The 23,825-nt window shown below is 38.0% G+C and overlaps 1 protein-coding gene across 1 annotated transcript in view; it reads left to right on the plus strand.

Moving 5' to 3' along the window:
• LOC126417020 (cohesin subunit SA-2-like) overlaps window positions 1–23,825 on the plus strand; it is a 486,856-nt gene that overhangs the window by 254,275 nt on the left and 208,756 nt on the right. The window contains exons 9-10 of the mRNA XM_050084909.1: window positions 3,633–3,845; window positions 7,287–7,496. Of these exons, the coding sequence (XP_049940866.1) occupies window positions 3,633–3,845; window positions 7,287–7,496 (423 nt within the window). The remainder of the gene's footprint in view (window positions 1–3,632; window positions 3,846–7,286; window positions 7,497–23,825) is intronic.

Below are 23,825 nucleotides of genomic sequence, written 5' to 3' on the forward strand. Positions count from 1 at the left end.
AGGAGAATTATGGGACAGTATGGTTCACCTGTAAAGGAGATTGCATAAAGTATGCTAATGCGATCTATTTTTGAGTACTGCTTGCATGTTTGGGATCTGCCCCAGATCGGACTAAAGGAATACATTGAATCAATTCAGTGGCAGGATGCTGGATTTCTTATCAGTAAGTTTGAGCAAATACTAGTATTATAGAGATGCTTTGGGAAGTCAAATGGGATTCTCTGAGGGAAGATGACTTTCATTTCGTGGAACACTATTGAGAAAATTTAAAGAACTGGCATTTGAAGCTGACTACAGAATGTTTGTACTGCTACCAACATACATTTTGTGTAAAGACCACAAAGACAAGATAATAGAAATTAGGACTTACATGGAGGTGTACAAACAGTCTTCTTTCTGTCACTCAATTTGTGAGTGGAAGAGGAAAAGAATTGGCTAATTGTGATACAGGGTACCCTCCGCATGATGGCTTGTAGAGTATGTATGTAGATGTAATTGAATGCAAGCTGCCAGTTAAAGGTCATGACAGAAACATGTAACACATATGCCGTCATTATTGATGGCAAGTGGAAATGAGACGTATCTTATAACATTACATTTAGTCTTTCTGTGTATCAGTGACAGAGTTCATGTACCCATTGTCTTGCATCAATTATATTTTCTGAGCAGTGGAATCTGACAATGTGGCACCTGTCCCATCAGTCCAGTCCAAAGCGATTGAGATAAGTCAGTAGATGCAAAGATGACCTGCACTCACAGCAGTGCTCCAGTGTTTCATCATCATAATGGCCTTTGTGGCTTCATTCACAATGTTGTTCCAAACAAGGTGGTGCTCACCTCTTATTATGCTCACATTTTGTGGTCCAGTGCCATTACTGTTCAGAACTCTTCCTCTGTCCAGACGTGGACCTCTGTCATAACATCAGTATCTATATCAGTCAGAATATCACAATGTAACACACCCATTTCCTAAAGATCGATCATTGTGTCTCATACCAACTCACCCAACTATTTATACTGTTTGCAAACTTTGTTGTTGACATGATATATTGATACTTGCTTTCTTGTTTTAACTTAACTGATAGCCACAAAACAGAGAACACTGTTGGTCATGTGGGTATGTCATTTCTTTGCAGTTTTAATCAAGCTTTTCTTGTACGTAATGTCATTTTGGTAGTCCTTTCTGGGTATTACAATTTTTGCAAATGTTAATGGAATTGCAAAATTGAATGACATGAAGTATTCTCATTTCCAGTATTTTTTGTATATATATCACCATTGGTTTTAAAAACAGTGTGGTGTAGACATTCACCACAGAATCAACAAATGCTGTACTTATAAAATTTCAAGAACTTCATTGAACAGGTTATAAAACAATGAAAACAATCTGTGTAATATATGCATATATTTAATGAAGGATAAATGCTTAAGATAAATTGATTGTTGTTGTGAGTGTGACACTTTTCAGTGCTGCCTTGCAGAGAAAAATAGATGATGTTAATCATATTTTCAGGACACAAATGAAAAAATGGAATCGTATAGTGGTGGGCAGCAGATAAATTAATCTTCTTTGCCATTTACAAGATCTGAAAACTATTTTTGCAGTCAGCCAGAAAGCGATGGAGAACATACAGACCATAATTTCCAATCTGCAAGTCCACATTACATTTCGTACTCACTGAAAGAAAATGTTACTACATGCTATTTACTCATTGGGATCATGAACTATGACTACAAATAAAAGTTTTGAGTTGTAACTGATTAATATATACTGTCAAAAGTTCACACCCACAAAATACAATAATATTCCTGATAATAATAATAATAATAATAATAATAATACATGTTCAATTACCCGAAAGTTCCTAAATGCAATATAACATATACCGTACAGTTAAAAGGAAGTGACGCTTGATCAAGGTCCGCGTCACGTCCCATTTTTAACCAGACTTAACGTCTGAGAAAGTAAAGAAATAATAATAATAATAATAATAATAATAATTATTATTATTATTATTATTATAACAGTTAAAAGGAAGTCACGCTTGATCAAGGTCCACTGAGAAAGGAAAGAAGAAATAATAATAATACTGATGATGACGATGATGACATCCCTATCGGAAACAGCACTATTAACATTTCAGAGGCGACCTGTACGGAAAGCTCCAAGTAAAATGAATGGTCTATCAGCCTAACTTCTAATCACCAAAGTTAATTGCTCACCTCAAGAGTGGAAAATGATCTTGCCACTTGCCACACGGTTTTGTCAACATTACAGGCGATGCACAAACAGTTACTTCCGTGAAATCTAAGCAGTATGGGATGGTGTACAGTCCTGGTGAATTCACTTCCTATTTTTGAGGAAAATGCTTTTAGTAGGTGATGAGCTCTGATGTCATGTGAGGCACAGCGTGTGCAGGTGTTTGACTGATGCAGACAGATTGATATCTCAGTGCAAAGTGTCTCTTCTTACTACCTCTTTGGCTGTATTTATATATGGGCACAGTGGACTGCCAAATGGAACATCTGCTATCAACTGCCCTAGGCACTTGTAGCAGTATCTAAATTGCCCCTTTCTCGGACACACTAATACCTCTGTTGTTCAAAAATTTACATTCTTCTTAATTTTTATATGAATATAATTAAGGTTGCTTTTATTACTGAAAAAGTTTTAGCTCGACTGCATTTAAACTTTGCCGGCTAGAATTTTTAGAACTGAACCGACAGTAGAACATGACCTCTGGCTCTTTAAGATTCCTCTACAATAAAGTCTTGAAACTAAGTACAGATGTATTATTTCCTGAATGTAATTGAGTGCTGTAATTATAACTTTCTGAAGCAATTACAAATGATAGTAAACAACTTAAAAACTATATAGAGGTAGCTTAATGGGGTCACATAGGTAATGTTTTTGAATGAAACTACGGCCATGTATGAATTTTCATCTTTCTGAATCTGATATTTAGTGCCTTCAAATCTTTGTAGAAACGCTGAATTTCACCAAAATATTGCACTGATCGAGTTGAGACCTGTAACTTTTTATTGTAACATACATTTGCAGATTCTGAACAATTTTTAGCTTTGTAGCTTCATTATTTAGCACCACTTCTATTTTCTTAAAATAATATACTTAGCAAAGCATATTCATTAAATCATTCTAGGACTTCACTCTGTGAATATTAATATACTGGAGCATGCACGGGCGCATTGTGATGACATGACACTGGTAGTAGTGAACTGGGTTAAGTCCTGGCACACTCATTCACCTCTCTATCTCTTACAATGATACAGCACTTGTTTAGCATGTTGCAAATGCTTCACTTTATCAAGCTATAATGACTGGAACTGGACCATTAGGGCAAAAGTAAACAACAACAATAATAATAATAATAATAATAATAATAATGTATATATTTCTGTTGCATCAATTTCTTGTTTTAGTGAGATACAAGAAATACATGAGCTTTACGGTATTACTTCTTTCTTTCTTATCATGTTGCCTCCTGAATAACACTTTTTAGATGTTTATTTTTTAAGTTTCTTTTTATTTGGACTTTTCTTTTCTAGTTTTATAATTCAGTACTTTCCCATTGTACAGTGGTTATTTGTAACCATTTATGTGTTACTTGCAGGGAAGGAAAACATTCCAGCAGACTGTTATGACTATTGAGAGATCAAAATCTAAATTGAAAGAGGAAGAGAGGAAGGCAATAACTGAAGTATTTATGGATTATCTCCCTGAGATTATAAAACAAAATATGAAAGAGGAAATCATCTTGATAGATTGTCTCAAAATACCATTATATATGCAGACTGATGTATATGGATGCAACATTAACCAGAAGGTAGTCTGCTATAAGTATGAAGGAAACTTGAGTTATGATATTGAATATTGAGACTTTGATTTAAATAGTGTATTATGTTAGCAGTCATGACTTGATTGGTATGTCACAATCTTATGATGAGCCTGCAGAATCTTGAAACCTAGCTTGAGATAAGATCAATGTCTGAAGACAATAAGTCGTAGCTGTTTATAAATTGTGGAAGGATCAGTGGTAGCAACTCGTTATACAATTGAGGGATTGTGTCATTACACACACACACACACACACACACACACACACACACACACACACACACACACAGAGAGAGAGAGAGAGAGAGAGAGAGAGAGAGACGACTACTACTAGAGTCCATACAGGATACCACGGTTGAGCCAAAGCACTGGGTGAGTTCATTCGTTTGTCCAGAAGGGAAGACCAACACTGTCTGCCATTCTTTGGCCAGTCATTGATGACAGAAATAGAGACACGCGCCATGCAGTCTTTCTCAAACAATTTTACTAAATCTGTTCCATAAAAAGTTTAATTTGCTAACATATTGAATTTTTCTTTAGACTTGGTCGGAGGTTGCTATCTGTCTCCAATCTCAAGAAAAGTGATCTGACGTAGCACACTCATTTGCAATTGCGGCATGACAGCGATAATGCCAGAGTGAAATATCCACAACATTCCTCATATTTCATAAAAGGTGTGAAATATCAAAATGAGATTTTTGCAGACACGCAAAGAGGAGAGTATTTGCCTTATGCTTTTTATGCAAAACTTCTTTATGTACCATGATATTCCATTAACTACGGACTTTTTTGGTGAAAGAATCGTAATTTTTAAGGACCATCAATAGCTGGTGAAACAAGAAATTCTGTGGGTTTTGGAACAACATAAGTGAAGAAATTACTTGTTTGTTTTGTACTGAGGATTTGCCTTTTCATAAGATACTGACCTTACTTTTCCTCGGTTCCTCACGTAATAAACACTGTTTCTGAATTCTCTCGCAGTTGCACCTGTTTTTCACCAATAGAAGCTAATTTTAAAATGGCGACTAGCGAAATGTGTAGGTTTTACTCAAAATTCGCCACTTATGACACTTCTCTAAATTAAAAAAAGGTTGAAAAGCCAGGCTAAATAAATTACTGCAGTTTTGGCATGATGCCTTTTAGATACTAACCGAAGTAGAGGTGACAGGTTTTTTGGCATGGTCACAGTGCAAGTGTGGGCCTGGAGGGATCATGCTTAATATTTATAAAAACTGTGAATGTAGGCTACAGTCTGGAATAGCATTTCCCCTCCAGCACTCAACATTTCCCTCTACAGTGCTATCATCACCATCACGGTGCACTCATGGCTGCATTGTCCTTGCTGACTATACATGCCGGCACTGCTTCTCACCTTGGGTGAGGTATATAGTAGGGCGGAGTTAACAAGAGGAGAAAGGAGGCGGAGGGTAGAAGGAAGAGTTGGGTGGAGGGGTGGTTGGAAGCACATAGGATAGGAAAGTGGCACCAGTGAGCTTGCTGTGACCAAAATTACGTGTAGGAGTGGATTAACAAGTAAAGATGGAAGAAAGATACTGTGGAGAAGTGTACATGACTGCAGAATTAACAAGTAAAGATGGAAGAAAGATACTGTGGAGAAGTGTACATGACTGCAGAATGCTGTGACCACCACCATGAACGTCAGCCTGGGCTGTGTAACGGTATGCTACAAGACGGAATAAAAGCAGTATGAAAAGGGGCCCGAGTGACTGTAGACAGCAGTGTGTGTGTGTGTGTGTGTGTGTGTGTGTGTGTGTGTGTGTGTGTGTGTGTGTGTTCTGCTTCTGAAGAAGGATTTTTTTGTCCCAAAGCTAATCCTTGTTGTAACGATGTTAATGCATCCAGGACTTTCCATTGTTTGATTAACTACAAGATGGCGTGACCGTTAGATGATACAGATTTTAAGTTTTATGTTGTTCAAAATGGATTAAACAGCATTTTACAAATGCTGATGAAAATAGTAGCAGGATGTTACTTAGCTATGTCTCTTTCGTGGTGGTCAGGCGGATTTAAAATAAAATCTTGTTTCACTGGAATTCAATTAAATTCAGGTTCTTGATGGATTTAAGAGGTCAGGTATGTACTCTAATTAAATAAAATGTGCATCAATTCTCTGTTTGGTGTTCACTCTGTCTTATAACTTTTCACAAAATACAATAATTTTGGCAAACATAGTTCTGCTGTTGTAACACATTGCATAGTAACTCCAAGCAAATCTCAACTCACGAGACACAAAGGCATAGGTGCCCAACTATTCAGAACCGACAACAATGCTGATTTTCATGTATCATTTATTGACATGACTGAATAAATGTATTTACAATAACCAGTACTCCAGTAGCGATATACACAGCTCTCATCCATGCTGATGGCTACCGCCATGCCGTAGCACTGCTGGAGTACTGGTTATACTTCGGGTTTCACTGTGAGTAAATATGTATCAATAAAACAAATGTCACACCAGACTGATGTGGGACAGTTGTATAGAATGGGGACGTAAAATTCTGCTTTAAAAATAATGTTGTTTCTAAGGGAAAACAAGCTGATAGTTTCTTTTGACTATTAAATGTTGTGTGAAATACATATGAGCAGTATTTGTTTGCTCTGACTCCAACTACCCACTGCAAAAACGAAATTGTGAATATCTGGTGAAGCCTCAGAGAAAAATTGCCTGACAGGTCTTAGGAGGGACGTCCGGTATATGTGGTGTTTGCTCCTTTGGACATGATGGAAAGAAAGGATATATTTTTTGATCCAGTGGGCACACAACAAGTACTGTTCAAAGGGTTTCGATGACATTGGCCATGTTTGATCATCGAAATGAATTGATGGTATCAGGTGAAAATACGTGCTGAACTGGGTCACAAACCCGGATCTCTGCTTAACACAAGCAGTTGCCTAAACAGCCTCAGTTATCCGAGCATGCTTCCTATCTGACCCAAATTCTTATCCTGTTACACACTACTAACATAGTGTCACCTACCCATGAACCCCTCATTTGACATTTCGTATTCGAGCAAGAAATCAGGCTTGGTGTGCATCCACACTGAATAAATGGATTGTGGGTTGTTGCACCATATACTTACATGGAGTACTTTCAATAGTCTGTTGCAGGAGAGTTAGCTGTATGAGGCAGGACAGTCCTGATGGTAGTCTGAATATTAAGGTTAAACTGAAAAGTATTGAAAATTCACTTCCCATGTACTATTAATGCATTAACCTGTTAAGTAAGTCCATTAAAGGCTCAACAGTAAATCTGGTGTGTGTGTGTGTGTGTGTGTGTGTGTGTGTGTGTGTGTGTGTGTGTGTGTGTGTGTGTGTTTGTTTGTGTGTGTGTAAGATTGTTTTGCAAATGAGCAAATGAATATGCAATATTTTCAGTTTTACCAAACAAAAAATTTTCCATTTTCAGCCACTTGAAGAACTTTTGGATGCCTTAAAAGAAGTTGTCCTCTTCACAAATGATGATAGTGTGCTAAACAGCATTACAAAAGTATATGATCTGTTCAGTTCCCCTGAAATAGCAACTTTTAACACAACTGCTATGAGATGTGGAATGTTGATGGGGACTGTAACAGATGCCACGAAAAAAGCAATGGAAAATTTTCAACACATTGTGCAGGTACTGTGTAGTTGTTGTAGGTTTTGTTGTCATAGTTTGAAGACTGGTTTAATACAGCTTTCCATGCTAGTCTGCCCTATGCAAATCTCATTATCTCTGTATAACTACTAAAACCTAAATCCATTTGAACTTGCTTTTTCTATTCAGTGCTTGATCCCAGTGTACAATTTGCTACTTCTACACACTTCCTTCCATTACAAAATTAACTATTTGTTAATGCCTTATGTACTATCAATTCATCTTTTAGTCTGTCTCTGTTATAAATATCTCCTTCCCTGTTTGATTCAGTACTTCCTCATCAGTCATTCAGTCTATCCAACTAATCTTCAGCATTCTTCTGTAACACCATATTTCAAATGCTTCTATTCTTTTCCTCTCTGTTCTGTTTATTGTTCCCATCTTATTTCCATGTAAGACCACATTCTTGTACATCTAACTAATTAGAATCTCAAACAATGGAAACTTCAGGTTGGAATATGAACAATTTAAGAAAAGATACATTGCTGCTTACTGTAAAGATAACACATTCAATTGCAGACAGGCACAGTTAAAAGACGCTTACTCGTTACCTTTTGGTCGCAGTCTTTATCAGAAAAAGAAAGAGAAACACACACATCATTCCGAGTCCGAGCTGCCGTAGTTGACAGTCGTGCATATTTGAGTTGTGCTTGATTGTGTGAATGAATGGTGTGTGTTTCTCTTTATCTTTCTGACGAAAGCCATGACTGAAAGCTAATGTATAAGTTTCTTTTAATTGTGCCTGTCTGCAACTTAATGTGTCATCATTATGGTAAGTAGCGATCTACCGTTTCCTTACATTGTTAATTACATCATCACAGAGTGCTTAAATTTAACATATTACTACAAGGCGTAGTATTGGTCAAAAGAAGAACAAAAGTCCCTGTGTTTTATGTGTCTGGAAATCAGTACCTGTTGAGTTACACGTCAGTCTGTCCTCCCATTCCCATCTGTGATTTACATAGAAGTCGACAGTGCTGCATTTGGTGGTTAACCAAGCATCCTGACAGATCCTGCACCCCATCTTCACAGTGAATCACACACTTCCAGATCCACCCAGCTCCATTCACTTTGCATCCTATGCATTGGTCACACACTTCTGTAATGTCTGCAGATTGTCGATTGTCTGAGCATGCACCAGTGCCTTTAAATATCGTCATAGATCAGTGCCACCATCAGTCCCCTGTAATAGATCAATGCCACTATCAGTCTCCTGCAAATTACAACCATTCAGACATGTGCATTGAATTGCAACTGTAGGATGGCCTACACTACCGAATACTACACATTACTTGTTACCAGCAAAACAGCCCATATCTCAAAAGGTTTCAGTTTCCTGAAATCTATTTGTAGGAACTTTTCTTGTAGTTTTGACCAATGCTACCTTATGTAGAATGTGACACTTTTTTAAACTTGCTATATGCAAATAAATCCTCAGTATGGTCATTGACACCCGCTTGGGCTCTCCTGTGCCAACCTGCTTATGGACCATCTGGAGGAAATGTTCTTAGTCACCCAAAATTGCAAACCTCGTATTGGCTTGAGGTTCATCGATGATATCTTCGATTTCTGGCCCAGTGCTAAGAGACAGCATCCTCATTCCTCCACTATGTCAACACATTCTCTCTAATTCACTTCACCTGTTCCTCCTTAGCCCAACATACCACCTTGCTAGATATTGACCTCCACCTTTGATGCCTCCATCCATACCTCTGCCCTTATCAGATCCTCTGTGTATCAACAGTAGCTGTGTTTTGATACCTGTGATCCCCTCCACACTCCCATGTAGTCTGACCACCCAGGATGACAGTGCATCTGCAGTGACGAGAATACTCTTCCCCAGTGTGCTGACGTTCTCACTCGTGCCTTCACAGACGGGCACTAGCCCCTGAACATAGTTCACAGGTTTCCCATGCCATATCCTCACACAACCTAAATTCTCTTGATACCCTCAAAAAGCAGGTGCAAAGGAGCATTCTGCTCATCACCCAATACCATCCAGGATGGAACAAAACCATAACCCTCGCACAGGTCTTGAACTGTTTTTCATCATGCTCAGAAATGAAAAACAGCCTACTCAGACTTCTTCCCACCCCTCCCAGGTGCCCACCCAATCTATGCAATATCCTGGTTTATGACGAAATAAATCTCGGGTGAACAGCCTGGTTTGAGTGTGCATAGGACACAATATTTTGGCAGTCGGCCATGTTGCCATCATCAGGTGCGCTGATGTACTGACCGGTGGTGGGCCGGCGCCAGGTGTATATAGGACAATCTCCCTCCCACTCCTCCCTCAGGCGCTTCCTATGAGTCGGTGCGGTCCATGCCCCGAGCCTGGTCCAGGTGCAGCGTCTGTTCTCCCGCTGTCTTGGTGCTGTGTCCTGGGTCTTCTTGTTCAGGAGGGTCTGCCAGCACCACTCTCATTATTCTTCCCTCCCCCAAAGTCGGTACACTCTGGGAAAAACTTCTTTTTCTTCTTAATCTGGGTGATCGCGGGTTCCCACGCCTTGCTAAGGATGTAACCGCTGTCACGATTCAGTTGTGGCTCCCTTACTCTGATCTCTATGGCCTGGAGAAATTGAAGAATCACATCCTGGTTTATCCTTACGCCACACTCACTCCCAACTGTTTACTACATTGGACATATCCTTATGTAAGACCCAGGTGTAAGACCTGCCAATAAACACACCCAGCGCATCCTATTCCAGTCCCATCACAGGTTTTTTGTATCACGTCAGATACAGGGCCACCTGTGAAGACAAACATGTCATACGCCAACTCTGCTGCAGTTTTTTGCAGCATGTGGAGTGTCACAAGGGTCAGCACTGGGCCAATTCTTGTACCTCCTCCATTAACTTTTAAAGGCGATTCAAAAACTGGAATGTTTGATGATGACCCAATCATATTAATTAAGGATCCAAACTCAGCCTTAGCAGCCACAGCTCAGATGACAGCTGAAGTTAATCAAGATCCTTAGTTTAGCAATTTATGCCCTTAGAAGCATCTGTCTTTGTCTTGACCTTGTAATCTTACCCCCCACCCACTCGCATCATCTGCTGATTATCACTCTTCAAAATAACTAACTCTTTTAATAAGCTTCGAGCGAAGTAAGACTTACAAATAACTTTTTTAATTATCTTCCTTTCTTTTAGTTGGCTCCAGTTTGTCATGTCTAGGGGTTGATTCTTGAGGCTTATATTTTTTGACTTCGTAGGTTCCAAATGACATGATAACTATTAAAGATTTGCCTGTTTTTCTCTTGAATTTTATTTTTTGTCACTTTTTTTTCAATATCAAACCATCTTTACAATTTCCACTTCATTATTAAAAATTACGTTGTTATTGCCAAACATAAAAACACGTCTGATCACATCAGAGGCATGCCCACTACTACTTCATTCTGTGGTGCTAACAATATTCCAAAGAGTTTACAAACTTTCTTGACAAAAGAAGAATCTTTACTAAGTTATATCATTATTTTATAAATGAACCCAGAAATAAATTTAATAATTAGCATTAGATTGTACAATTAATAATAGGAATCATAAGTATGCCAGATATTTTGTAATTTCAGATGTTTCTAAAAGAAAAGTAATGTTAGCTTTACATACAGAGTTAATGCATATCTATTGTAGTAAAGTAATAAAATAATTTCTTTTTATACATTTTAGCCTGAAATATAATACATCGTATACAAAATCATATGAAATTCCTTTAGGAAAATAGCTGAGACAATATTCACCTATATAAGTTTTGAAAATATTTTTGGTATCAATTACTTCTGTCAAATAAAGGTAATGTTTGAGGGGGGCGGGGTGTCCCTTTACAACCTAAAGATAAAAGTTTTGAGTTACAACGCATCTTTTCGCTTCACCTCGTCTTATCGAATTATCTCCTGGCGCAGTGCATCTAACATAATGAAAACAATATAATAGAGGGAAACATTCCACGTGGGAAAAATTATATATAAAAACAAAGATAAAGTGACTTACCGAACGAAAGTGCTGGCAGGTCGATAGACACACAAACAAACACAAACATACACACAAAATTCAAGCTTTCGCAACAAACTGTTGCCTCATCAGGAAAGAGGGAAGGATAGGGGAAGACGAAAGGAAGTGGGTTTTAAGGGAGAGGGTAAGGAGTCATTCCAGACACACAAGCAGACATATATGTCTGCTTGTGTCTGTATGTGTGGATGGATATGTGCGTGAGTGCGAGTGTATACCTGTCCTTTTTTCCCCCTAAGGTAAGTCTTTCCGCTCCCGGGATTGGAATGACTCCTTACCCTCTCCCTTAAAACCCACTTCCTTTCGTCTTCCCCTCTCCTTCCCTCTTTCCTGATGAGGCAACAGTTTGTTGCGAAAGCTTGAATTTTGTGTGTATGTTTGTGTTTGTTTGTGTGTCTATCGACCTGCCAGCGCTTTCGTTCGGTAAGTCACCTCATCTTTGTTTTTATATATAACATAATGAAAATGTTTATTCAGCAGAATGGCACAGTAAAAATATTCTGTAAAGTAGATTACTGTATATCTTGCTGAAATCTTTTGAATCTTTTTCACTCATTTTGTAACATGTTTGCTTCTTAACCAGTTTCAGTGGAACTGCAATTCACATAGCCACAATATAAGATAAAAAATAATTTTAATGTGGACTTTGCCACTCTGTCTAGTGCTCAGAGTGGAATTCTATACTCTGACTGGAAGATACTCAAAAAGCTTGTGGCCAACATAAACAAGAAGTTGGGCACTCTTACAAGTTCAAATTAAATTAAAAACACACCTAATTAACCATAATTTCTACTGGTCATTCTTATTTTGTGATATTTTCTTCAACATTGAGGATCTCCTCACTATGAACCTATGGAACAAGAAGTACGTCTAATTTAATCTGAATATCTAGATTCGGGGATTGAAAAGTTCTGTTAGCTACTAGGCAAGTAGCAGTTTTCTTTATAGAGTTACATGACAGGTAGTGATAAACTCTAAAGAGGACTCAGTCTTAGCAGATGTAGGTACATATAATGTTTTAATCAGGTGAATATAAAAATATTAGTAACAGATATTGAGCAACTATATGGGATGAACATTAATAAAACCAACAAACTGCGTGGACAGATTCCTGACTGGAAATGGAAGAAAAGAGGTTCTATGAATGTGTGTCCAGAAATGCATTGTTGCCATGGTAGAGGACTCAGAAGACAACTATGCAGATTAATGATGTCACTTTCAGTAAACTTTCATCTGTAAATAGGACTGATGACAGAAATTCCATAATTGTGATGTTGCTGTTGTTGTTATGGTCTTCAGTCCTGAGACTGGTTTGATGCAGCTCTTGATGCTACTCTATCCTGTGCAAGCCTCTTCATCTCCCAGTACCTACTGCAACCTACATCCTTCTGAATCTGCTTAGTGTATTCATCTCTTGGTCTCCCTCCACGATTTTTACCCTCCACACTGCCCTCCAATACAAAATTGGTGATCCCTTGATGCCTCAGGACATGTCCTACCAACCGATCCCTTCTTCTTGTCAAGTTGTGCCACAAATTCCTCTTCTCCCCAATCCTATTCAATACTTCCTCATTAGTTATGTGATCTACCCATCTAATCCTCAGCATTCTTCTGTAGCACCACATGTGAAAAGCTTCTATTCTCTTCTTGTCCAAACTATCTATCATCCATGTTTCACTTCCATGCATGGCTACACTCCATACAAATACTTTCAAAAATGACTTCCTGACACTTAAATCAATACTCGATGTTAACAAATTTCTCTTCTTCAGAAACTCTTTCCTTGCCATTGCCAATCTACATTTATATCCTCTCTACTTCGACCATCATCAGTTATTTTGCTCCCCAAATAGCAAAACTCCTTTACTACTTTAAATGTCTCACTTCCTAATCTAATTCCCTCAGCATCACCCGATTAAATTCGACTACATTCCATTATCCTCGTTTTGCTTTTGTTGATGTTCATCTTATATCCTCCTTTCAAGACACTACCCATTCTATTCAACTGCTCTTCCAAGTCCTTTGCTGTCTCTGACAGAATTACAATGTCATCGGCGAACCTCAAAGTTTTTATTTCTTCTCCAAGGATTTTAATACCTACTCTGCATTTTTCTTCTGTTTCATTCACTGCTTGCTCAATATACAGATTGAATAACATCGGGGATAGGCTACAACCCTGTCTCATTCCCATCCCTACCACAGCTTCCCTTTCATGCCCCTCGATTCTCATAACTACCATCTGGTTTCTGTACAAATTGTAAATAGCCTTTCGCTCCCTGTATTTTACCCCTGCCACCTTTAGAATTTGAAAGAGAGTATTCCAGTCAACATTGTCAAAAGCTTTCTCTAAGTCTACAAATGCTAGAAATGTAAGATTGTCTTTCCTTAATCTATTTTCTAAGATAAGTCATATGGTCAGTATTGTCTCACGTGTTCCAACATTTCTACGGAATCCAAACTGATCCTCCCCGAGGTCGGCTTCTACTAGTTTTTCCATTCTTCTGTAAAGAATTCGCATTAGTATTTTGCAGCTGTGACTTATTAAACTGATAGTTCGGTAATTTTCACATCTGTCAACACCTGCTTTCTTTGGGATTGGAATTATTATATTCTTCTTGAAGTCTGAGGGTATTTCGCCTGTTTCATACATCTTGCTCACCAGTTGGTAGAGTTTTGTCAGGACTGGCTCTCCCAAGGCCGTCAGTAGTTCCAATGGAATGTTGTCTACTCCTGGGACCTTGTTTTGACTTAGATCTTTTAGTGCTCTGTCAAACTCTTCACGCAGTATCATATCTCCCATTTCATATTCATCTACATCCTCTTCCATTTCCATAATATTGTCCTCAAGTACATCGCCCTTGTATAGTTCCTCTATATACTCCTTCCACCTTTTTGCTTTCCCTTCTTTGCTTAGGACTGGGTTTCCATCTGAGCTCTTGATGTTCATGCAAGTGGTTCTCTTATATCCAAAGGTCTCTTTGATTTTATTCCTTTTTGCCTCCTTCATTTACTGCATTTTTATATTTTCTCCTTTCCTCAATTAAATTCAATATATCTTCTGTTACCCAAGGATTTCTACTAGCCCTCGTCTTTTTACCTACTTGATCCTCTGCTGCCTTCACTAATTCATCCCTCAAAGCTACCCATTTTTCTTCTACTGTATTCCTTTCCCCCATTCCTGTCAATTGTTCCCTTATCCTCTCCCTGAAACTCTGTACAATCTCTGGTTCTTTCAGTTTTTCCAGGTCCCATCTCCTTAAATTCCCACCTTTTTGCAGTTTCTTCAGTTTTAATCTACAGTTCATAAGCAATAGATTGTGGTCAGAGTCCACATCTGCCCCTGGAAATGTCTTACAATTTAAAACCTGGTTCCTAAATCTCTGTCTTACCATTATATAATCTATCTGAAACCTGTCAGATCTCCAGGCGTCTTCCATGTATACAGCCTTCTTTTATGATTCTTGAAACAAGTGTTAGCTATGATTAAGTTGTGCTCTGTGCAAAATTCTACCAGGCGGCTTCCTCTTTCATTTCCTAGCCCCAATCCATATTCACCTACTATGTTTCCTTCTCTCCCTTTTCCTACTACCGAATTCCAGTCACCAATGACTATTAAAATTTCGTCACCCTTCACTATCTGAATAATTTCTTTTATCTCATCATACATTTCTTCAATTTCTTCGTCATCTGCAGGGCTAGTTGGCATATAAACTTGTACTACTGTAGTAGGCGTGGGCTTCGTATCTATCTTGGCCACAATAATGCATTCACTATGCTGTTTGTAGTAGCTTACCCGCATTCCTATTTTCCTATTCATTATTAAACCTACTCCTGCAGTACCCCTATTTGATTTTGTGTTTATAACCCTGTAGTCACCTGACCAGAAGTCTTGTTCCTCCTGCCACTGAACTTCACTAATTCCCACTATATCTAACTTTAACCTATCCATTTCCCTTTTTAAATTTTCAAACCTACCTGCCCGATTAAGGGATCTGACATTCCACGTTCCGATCCGTAGAACGCCAGTTTTCTTTCTCCTGAGAACGGTATCCTCTTGAGTAGTCCCCGCCCGGAGAGCCGAATGGGGGACTATTTTACCTCGGGAATATTTTACCCAAGAGGACGCCATCATCATTAAACCATACAGTAAAGCTGCATGCCCTCGGGAAAAAGTACGGCCGTAGTTTCAGCCGTTCCCAGTACCAGCACTGCAAGGCCTTTTTGGTTAGTGTTACAAGGCCAGATCAGTCAATCATCCAGACTGTTGCCCTTGCAACTACTGAAAAGGCTGCTGCCCCTCTTCAGGAACCACACGTTTGTCTGGCCTCTCAACAGATACCCCTCCGTTGTGGTTGCACCTACGGTATGGCTATCTGTATCACTGAGGCACGCATGCCTCCCGGCCAATGGCAAGGTTCATGGGGGAGGGGGATTGTGATGGTCTGGTGCCCTGTTGAACCCGGTCCTCCAAAAAACTGATGTACACACAGACTGCCCCAATACCCTGTAGAACCTGGTCCTCCAAATCTGGTGTACATACTGTCCATAGCCTCCCTGCACATTCTTTTGTCTGAAAGGACCCATGGTCATGCAAGTGCCTGAAAATGGTTTCAAATATTGTATCTATTGTGTACGAAGAACAGAAAAGTGATAAATCCGAATTGTGGCTTTGTTCAGTGCAGTGGTCGAAAAAGTGCAGTCAAGATGTATAATGCTGGCACTGAAGAACTCATCTCTGATGTACTGAAAGAAGAACTCACAATATCTAAAAAATATATGAATGACATTGAATCGTTAATTAATTCTTTGAATGACGATTTTAATGCTTGTGTGAAAAATGTACAAAGTGAAACCTACAATACTCTCAAAGAAACCGTTAATGAAAGTCAAAGTGCTCCAATATCTGCTATAGTTACGAAAAACTCGTATGCGCCCATTGCACAAGAGAAACACCAGCAAATTAAATTATTGAAAGACGACGAAACAAAACCAAAAGTTTGTATCTTTGCAGACGGCCATGGACGAGATTTAGCCACAATTCTTATGAATATGCAATCCAAATTTTCCGTTACTGCCACAGTAAAACCCGGGGCCCCTTTCCAGCAAATAATTAAAGATTTAAACCCTCAACCAAACGATTTTTGTGTAATTATTGCTGGAGCTAACGATGTTAATAAAAATGAGTCGAAAAATGCAATTACAGCATTGCGAAATGCATTGGAAAGAATCTCGCCAAGAAAAGCAATCGTTGTTAGCATCCCACACAGACATGACCTAATAAACAGTTCATGTGTAAATAATGAAATCAAATTCACAACCAGAATGTTTCAAAGGGTATGCAAAGCATTCAAGGACGTGAAGTTTTTGGACAGTAATTCCGAAGAGAGAAACCATTTTACTCGACATGGACTGCACAGGAACCAGCTAAGAAAACGTATCCTCGCTAAAACACTATTAGCAGAAACATTCAAACTGTTTGAAAACACCACACCTCCAATCATTCTAAAAGCACCTGTGCCCATTGAAACTGTACCATTGGAAGAAATACAGACAGTGTTGTCAAAATACTCCTTCAAACCTAATGGAACAGCTGAAGGGAAGACTTCATATGCAGCAGCACCTGTATGTGAGTCAACACAAACAGGTCTTTTATACAAAAGCAATACAGCACCAGCAGTTACAACTCAAGTGGGAAAAGTTAGTCCACTGCCATCTTGTGAAGCAGCAGCAGCATTTAAGGAGGAAGGACAGTCATCAGTAGCAGAAACAGCAACACCAACCCCCACAGGCTCAAGTGTACAAGCTGACAGTGTAGAAACCTCACCAACAGGAGATCCATCCTCTACGGCAAAAAGGAGCACAGTAGTGACTGCAGCTGCTCCACATAGGATGTGCCTGAGATCAAGAAAGTCCTCAACTGCAAATGGGGATTTTTTATGGTACTGGGGCAGAAGGGGGAAGGTTCCAATCAGAATGTAAGTAATGAAGGTAATAACAACAAATGTGTGTGTCACCGGCACAAAAGCTCCCCCTTCCCTGCAGAAAACTGTTTTGTGATACTGGTATGTCAAAAGAAATAAAACTCAGTCCCAACAGTGGCAGCACCACAGCCAATCATGTAATTAAAAGTAAGCTCAAAATTTTTCACCAAAATATTCAAAGCCTGCTCCGTAAGTTAGACCAATTTATTGTAAATATTGATGAACCAACAGGAGCAAATTGTGCTCATATTCTCTGTCTGACAGAACACCATGTCACTTTTGGCATCGAAATGCTCAATATTCCAAACTATGTTTTAGCTACCTCATTTTGTAGAAAGCATATGTGCAGAGGTGGGGCAGTTATTTATGTGAAAAACAGCGTGTCCTTTAATACAATAGACGTAGAGGAATATTGTGTAGAGAAAGACTTTGAGGCATGTGTCACAGAAATAGTAGAAGCTAACAAGAAACTGGTAATTGTAGCAGTATACAGGGCTCCATCTGGTAATTTTAAAGTATTCATGAAACAATTAGATTGTGTGCTATTGTATCTCACAAGAAAAAATAGGGACATTATGGTGACTGGAGATTTTAATATAGATTTCATAGAAAGCTCATCTTCTAAGACATTTTGCACATTTAATGCATACCTACAACTTGTCTCCACTGTCAGTTTTCCCACAGGAACTACTGCCACTTCCAGTACTCTAATAGACAATATCTTTTTAGATATGTGTAAAACTCATCACATCAAAGTTGAAAAAGTCATAAATGGTCTCTCAGATCATGATAGGCAAATACTCACAATTGACAACTTGAATTTGAATCAGAACAAAACTAGTACACAATGGAAAACCATTAGAAACATGAATGAGGAAAATATCCAAAAATTCAAATTATGCATTCAGGAGACTGGCTGGCGGTATGTTTATCTTGCAAATGATGCCAATACAAAATATAATTTATTTACTGATGAATTATCAGGTATATTTGAAAGTGTCTTTCAAAAAAGGTCTGTAGACTACAGAACAGGCAATCAAGCAAAAAAACATGGCTCAATAAAAATATCATGCCAGAGATAAAGAGAACTGTATATAATATCCAGACAATCCAATAATCCCCTCCAGATGAACTATTGTAAGGCATACTGGAAAATCTTAACTAAAGTCATTAAAAAATCTAAAAGTATGTGCCTACAATCTGAAATTAATTGTTCAGATAATAAAATTAGAATGGTTTAGAATGTAATAAAGAGGGAAACAGGTACTGCACCATCTGACAATGAAAAAACTGCTGTCCTAAAAATTAACAATTTGGAAATAACTGATAGTAAACAGATAGCAGACACAGTTAACAACCACTTTCTAAGTGTCACCTCTCAAATAGGTTGCAGTGGTGACCTAAGGGAAGCTGCAGATACTCTGAAACTTAACCTCCCACAATGTTTTAATGATAAAATGTAACACCCATAACTGTTAATGAAATAAAAAAAAATAATTTACTCATTGAAAAGTAAAGGATCGTCAGGTATAGATAACATCTCTAGTAAACTGTTGAAAGCCTGCAGTAATGATGTAAGTGTAGTACTTGCTCACATTTGCAACACATCTCTTTATGAGGGAGTTGTTCCAGAGAGAATGAAATATGCTATTGTGAGACCTCTTTTCAAGTCTGGCGATGCTACAGATGTCAAAAATTATCGTCCATCTCTCTGTTAACAACATTTTCAAAGGTTCTTGAAAAGGCAGTGTATAACAGGATTGTGACACATCTTGATAAACTTAATATTATTAACCACAGACAGTTTGGTTTTCAAAAAGGGGTTTCCACAGAGCGTGCCATATATTCACTCACAAATGATGTCTTGGAGTCTATTAATAGTAAGAAGTCATCAGTTGGTGTCTTCTGTGATATTTCCAAGGCCTTTGATTGTGTAAACCACAAGATACTCTTGGAGAAGGCCTATCATTATGGAATCAAAGGGCCTATAGGTAACTGACTAAAATCATATCTTGAAGACGGGAAACAAAAGGTGGTTCTAAACGGCTGCGACAAAGGATATTCTAATCCAGTGGATTCTGAATGGGGAAAAATTCAGCATGGAGTTCCCCAGGGATCTGTCCTTGGACCCTTGCAGTTTTTAATATATGTTAATGATTTACCCCTGTCCATTAGTAAAAATTGCGAATTCACAATGTTTGCTGATGATACAAGCATTGTGGTAGATGGTAAGTCTACTGCTGATCTGGCGACTGATGTTAATGACATACTCAGAGAAGTTAATACCTGGTTTTCAATTAATTCTCTTTCAGTTAATATTAAGAAAACAAATTTTATACAGTTCCACACAAAAAATAAAACTCTAGAAAATATAGTAATTGCTCATGACAACCAGGAACTAGAACAGGTGCACTCCACTAAATTCCTGGGGGTTCACATTGACAGTAGGCTCAACTGGGAACAGCATGCGTCCCTTACTCTAAAAAGGCTGTCATCAGCAACTTTTGCTCTAAGAACCATTACTCATTTTGGGGACATCAACATTTTAAAATCAGCTTACTTTGGATACCTTCACTCATTAATGAGTTACGGAATAATATTCTGGGGTAATTCACCAGCCTCAAAAAAAAACCTTAACTACTCAGAAGAGAGCAGTCAGAATCATGTGTGGGTTTCTCCACAAAACTCATGTAGAAAACTTTTCACACAGTTAGGTATTCTGACCACAACAAGTCAGTACATATACACTCTGATGAATGTAGTTAATAAAGACTATGCTCAGTATGAAACAAATTGTTGATACCATAACTACAATACTACAGGCAAAGATGATCTACATGTTGAACTAAAAAATTTATCACTTGTACAGAAGGGAGTAAAGTATGCTGCTATAAATACTTTTAATGCATTGCCTAATTATATTAAATGTACAAGAGAAAATGAAACGCTGTTCAAAGGTACATTAAAAAAATACCTGCTTGACCATCCACTGTACTCCTTAGATGAATTCTTTTCCAGAAGTAATGGCCTGCCTTAATAATAGATGTATTTAGTCGCTTAGTTATTAGATGGACGATACAATATTATGTTAATGTTATAGTGTTAATGTTTTAGTTATAATGTTATAGTGTGAATTGCTATACTAGTTAAATGACAGTTTGTAGATGAGAAAAAGTGATCCTTATTAATTTCTGTATCATTGTATTATATTACTATTCTGTAGCATTAATTGCATTTGTACAATTGTATTGACACGTTCCACACCCAGGTGAATCACTCGCATGTACGGATCCATGGAATATGCATACCAAATAAAAATAAATAAATAAATATGATGTGGTTGGTGTCTGTGAGGGTACTTGTTTTGGTACTGCCATGCTGCCTATCGACCGTTTCCAACTGCTTGGCCATGCACAGACACCATCTCGGCTTGTTCTTAACATGAATACTGGACCATTCTGCTGCTTACAGTGTGGTACGCTAGTCACACAGCCTGCAAAACATACAGCACATGGCCTGTCATTCGTCAGTGCCATTTACCGTTACAACGATGCATTTCTGCACACATTTTCTTAGGACCTTCTTTCCTCCATTTCCAGTCAGGAATCCATCCCTGCAGTTTGTCAGTTTTATTAATATTCACCTTTTATAGTATAACTGAGAAGAAAACTGTCTTCAAAATCAGCAGCTTTCTTTCTAATTTATTTAATTTACTTCAAATGACAAAAGTGTGAATAGAACCAGGCAATATATTTTTATTGTTATTGTTAATATATTATAATATTAGACTGATTAAGTTTCTCCAATATCATTGTCTCTTGTTATTGAATACCATGACTCATTCCGTGTTTCGTTCTTCCTTCTTAAAGTAAGCTACTGAACACGGAGAATGAATAAATTGATCAACCAATGAATATTAATGCCTTCAGTAGTTCCAAATGTTTGCATACTTGTTTCTGGATGGCTTCTAACATTGCACCACTTGTTTGATTGTTTCTGGTATTTGAAGTATGTGAGATCTATAGAAATCCATTGTTCTTGTCTGCAAATTGTTGGAACAAACTGTTAAACAATTTCTCAGATGAAATGCGGCATTGAGGAAGTTGTTTGGTGTCATGAGATGCGTTGTCGGTTAACACTATTGGCTGAACTGTAGCAACATACCATGTTTGCCACTTCCCGTACGGAATAGTAGGACTCCATTTCACTGTTTACATTGTTCACATTGTGCATAATCCCTGGCCTTGTTGTGATGCTAGCACATCTTTAGGAGACAGTTGCAAGTGCTATGTCTAACACATAACCACAGTCAGAAGTTTAGCTACAAAGACAAATGCAAACAGTGCGTAAGGAGAAACGAACATCAACAGGAAGACAGTCTACAAAGCTGAGTCCATATTATTTCAAAACAAATAAAATGAGCTATGTCTAAAAAGGTATTTTGTTTCCAGAAATATGACTACCTTGCTTATTTTTCTAAGTCTAATTAGAATTAGGCGAATGAAATACACTTTTGAACCTCTTTTTATAGCCCTTATATATATTTATTTCACCCTTCCTTTCTTTTCTTGCTACTAGCTTGTGATCTTAGCTCACGATGTTCATTCAGCTGCCTTCCTTTCATCAAAGGTCATTAATTTCCCCATATGCTGCATTCATATCTCCCATCACTGAACATGTGTCTAAAGTCTTGCTATCCAATTACATTATAAAGCTTTGCTTTGTTGTTTTGGACTTTCTCTCTGTCTGATTCTATATTTATCTGTATTCCTTATTGCCATCTTAATATGCTCCAGTTTTATAGCTTCTCCATTCTTGAATTAAATTTAATATCCGCTATATTAATCAAAGATTTCTACCAAGACTTGTCTTTTTGACTACTTTTTCCTCTGCTGCATTATAAATATTTGGTTCCTCAAAGATACAGATTCATCTTTTGTTGTATTTCTTTTGTCTATCTGAGTCAATCATTGCTTAATGCTCCCTTTGAAACTCCCTCTGAAGCTCCGTAATGGTCCATCTTTTTGTGATTTGTTTCAGATTTAATGTATTTGGGCAAAGTTTACGTCTACTACAGGAGTGTTCCTCGATTTAAAATCTGTTTCCAAATCTCTATTGTCTCATAATATAATGGTTCCTCAACTCTCAACTACATTTAGGAAATGAAATACACCTTCATCAAAAAATAGTAACATTTTTTTCATTATTTTGAAAATCAGCTTAATCCTGTAGTGTATGTTCATAGTTGCTATAAATTCATTGAGTTTCCTCAAAGTATTAATTATTATGAATTTCATACAGTTGAAAATGCAAAATGAAATAATGACAATATTATGAAAAGGATAGTTGCTGCTCACCATACAGCAGTGATGCTGAGTTTCAGGTAGGCACAACTAAAAGACTATTGGCAGGTAAGCTTTTGGTCAAAAAGGCCACACACGAAACACACACACACACACACACACACACACACAAACCACAACCACAGACCAGCAGCCAGAGACTTGGTCACGTGCTGCGTGTGTGCGTGCGTGCGTGCATGTGTGTGTGTGTTTCTATTTCTGATGAAGGCCTTTTTGGCTGAAAGCTTGCTTGCAGACAGTCTTTCCGTTGTGCCTATCTGTGATTCGGCATCTCCTTTATATGATGAGTAGCAACTATCCTTTTCATGATATTGTTATTGCGATTTTACTAAACATATTGTGTACAAGGCATTGATTAGTTAATTAAAGCTATTATCATTTGCGTAGGGAGATAGTGACAAAGTTCTTTCTTTACACTTTATGGTGCAATATTTATTGCCATCGCTGGAGTGTTGAGGAGTTTGTGACCTATATTAATATCTCTTGCCTTTTGTCAACTGTCTTCCAGAAGTCTAATGCTTTATGGGTTTGATGTCAGGTTATGAACTGACATCAGGTCTTCAGTGAAGTAATTTGAGTCTGCCAAGATGTGGGTTGTTCCCGTAATGTTACAGACTGTAGGTTTATATGCATATATCAGTCATGAAATGTGAAGGCTAGGTTGAGCGACATAAAGCTGGTGAGCACCCTCTGCCGAGCACTTAAATGTGAATTGCAGAGTAATCATGTAGACTGTAGCAAGATAGCTGTGGCGAGTCACAGCTGGCTGTGTAACCACTTACAGGAAATCCTGTTTCATTAAACACATTGCATGGCTAAGTGTTAGCAATGGCATCTAACATGGCGAGATACTGAGCACATTTACAGCTATATTGTGTATTTACTAAAGAACACAAAAACCACAGAAAGTAATTAAAAAGCCCAATAAAATCTCCGTCAAACATATTTTCCAGGTAT

The sequence above is a fragment of the Schistocerca serialis genome, chromosome 8 (assembly GCF_023864345.2).
Source record: "Schistocerca serialis cubense isolate TAMUIC-IGC-003099 chromosome 8, iqSchSeri2.2, whole genome shotgun sequence".
Lineage (NCBI taxonomy): Eukaryota > Metazoa > Arthropoda > Insecta > Orthoptera > Acrididae > Schistocerca > Schistocerca serialis.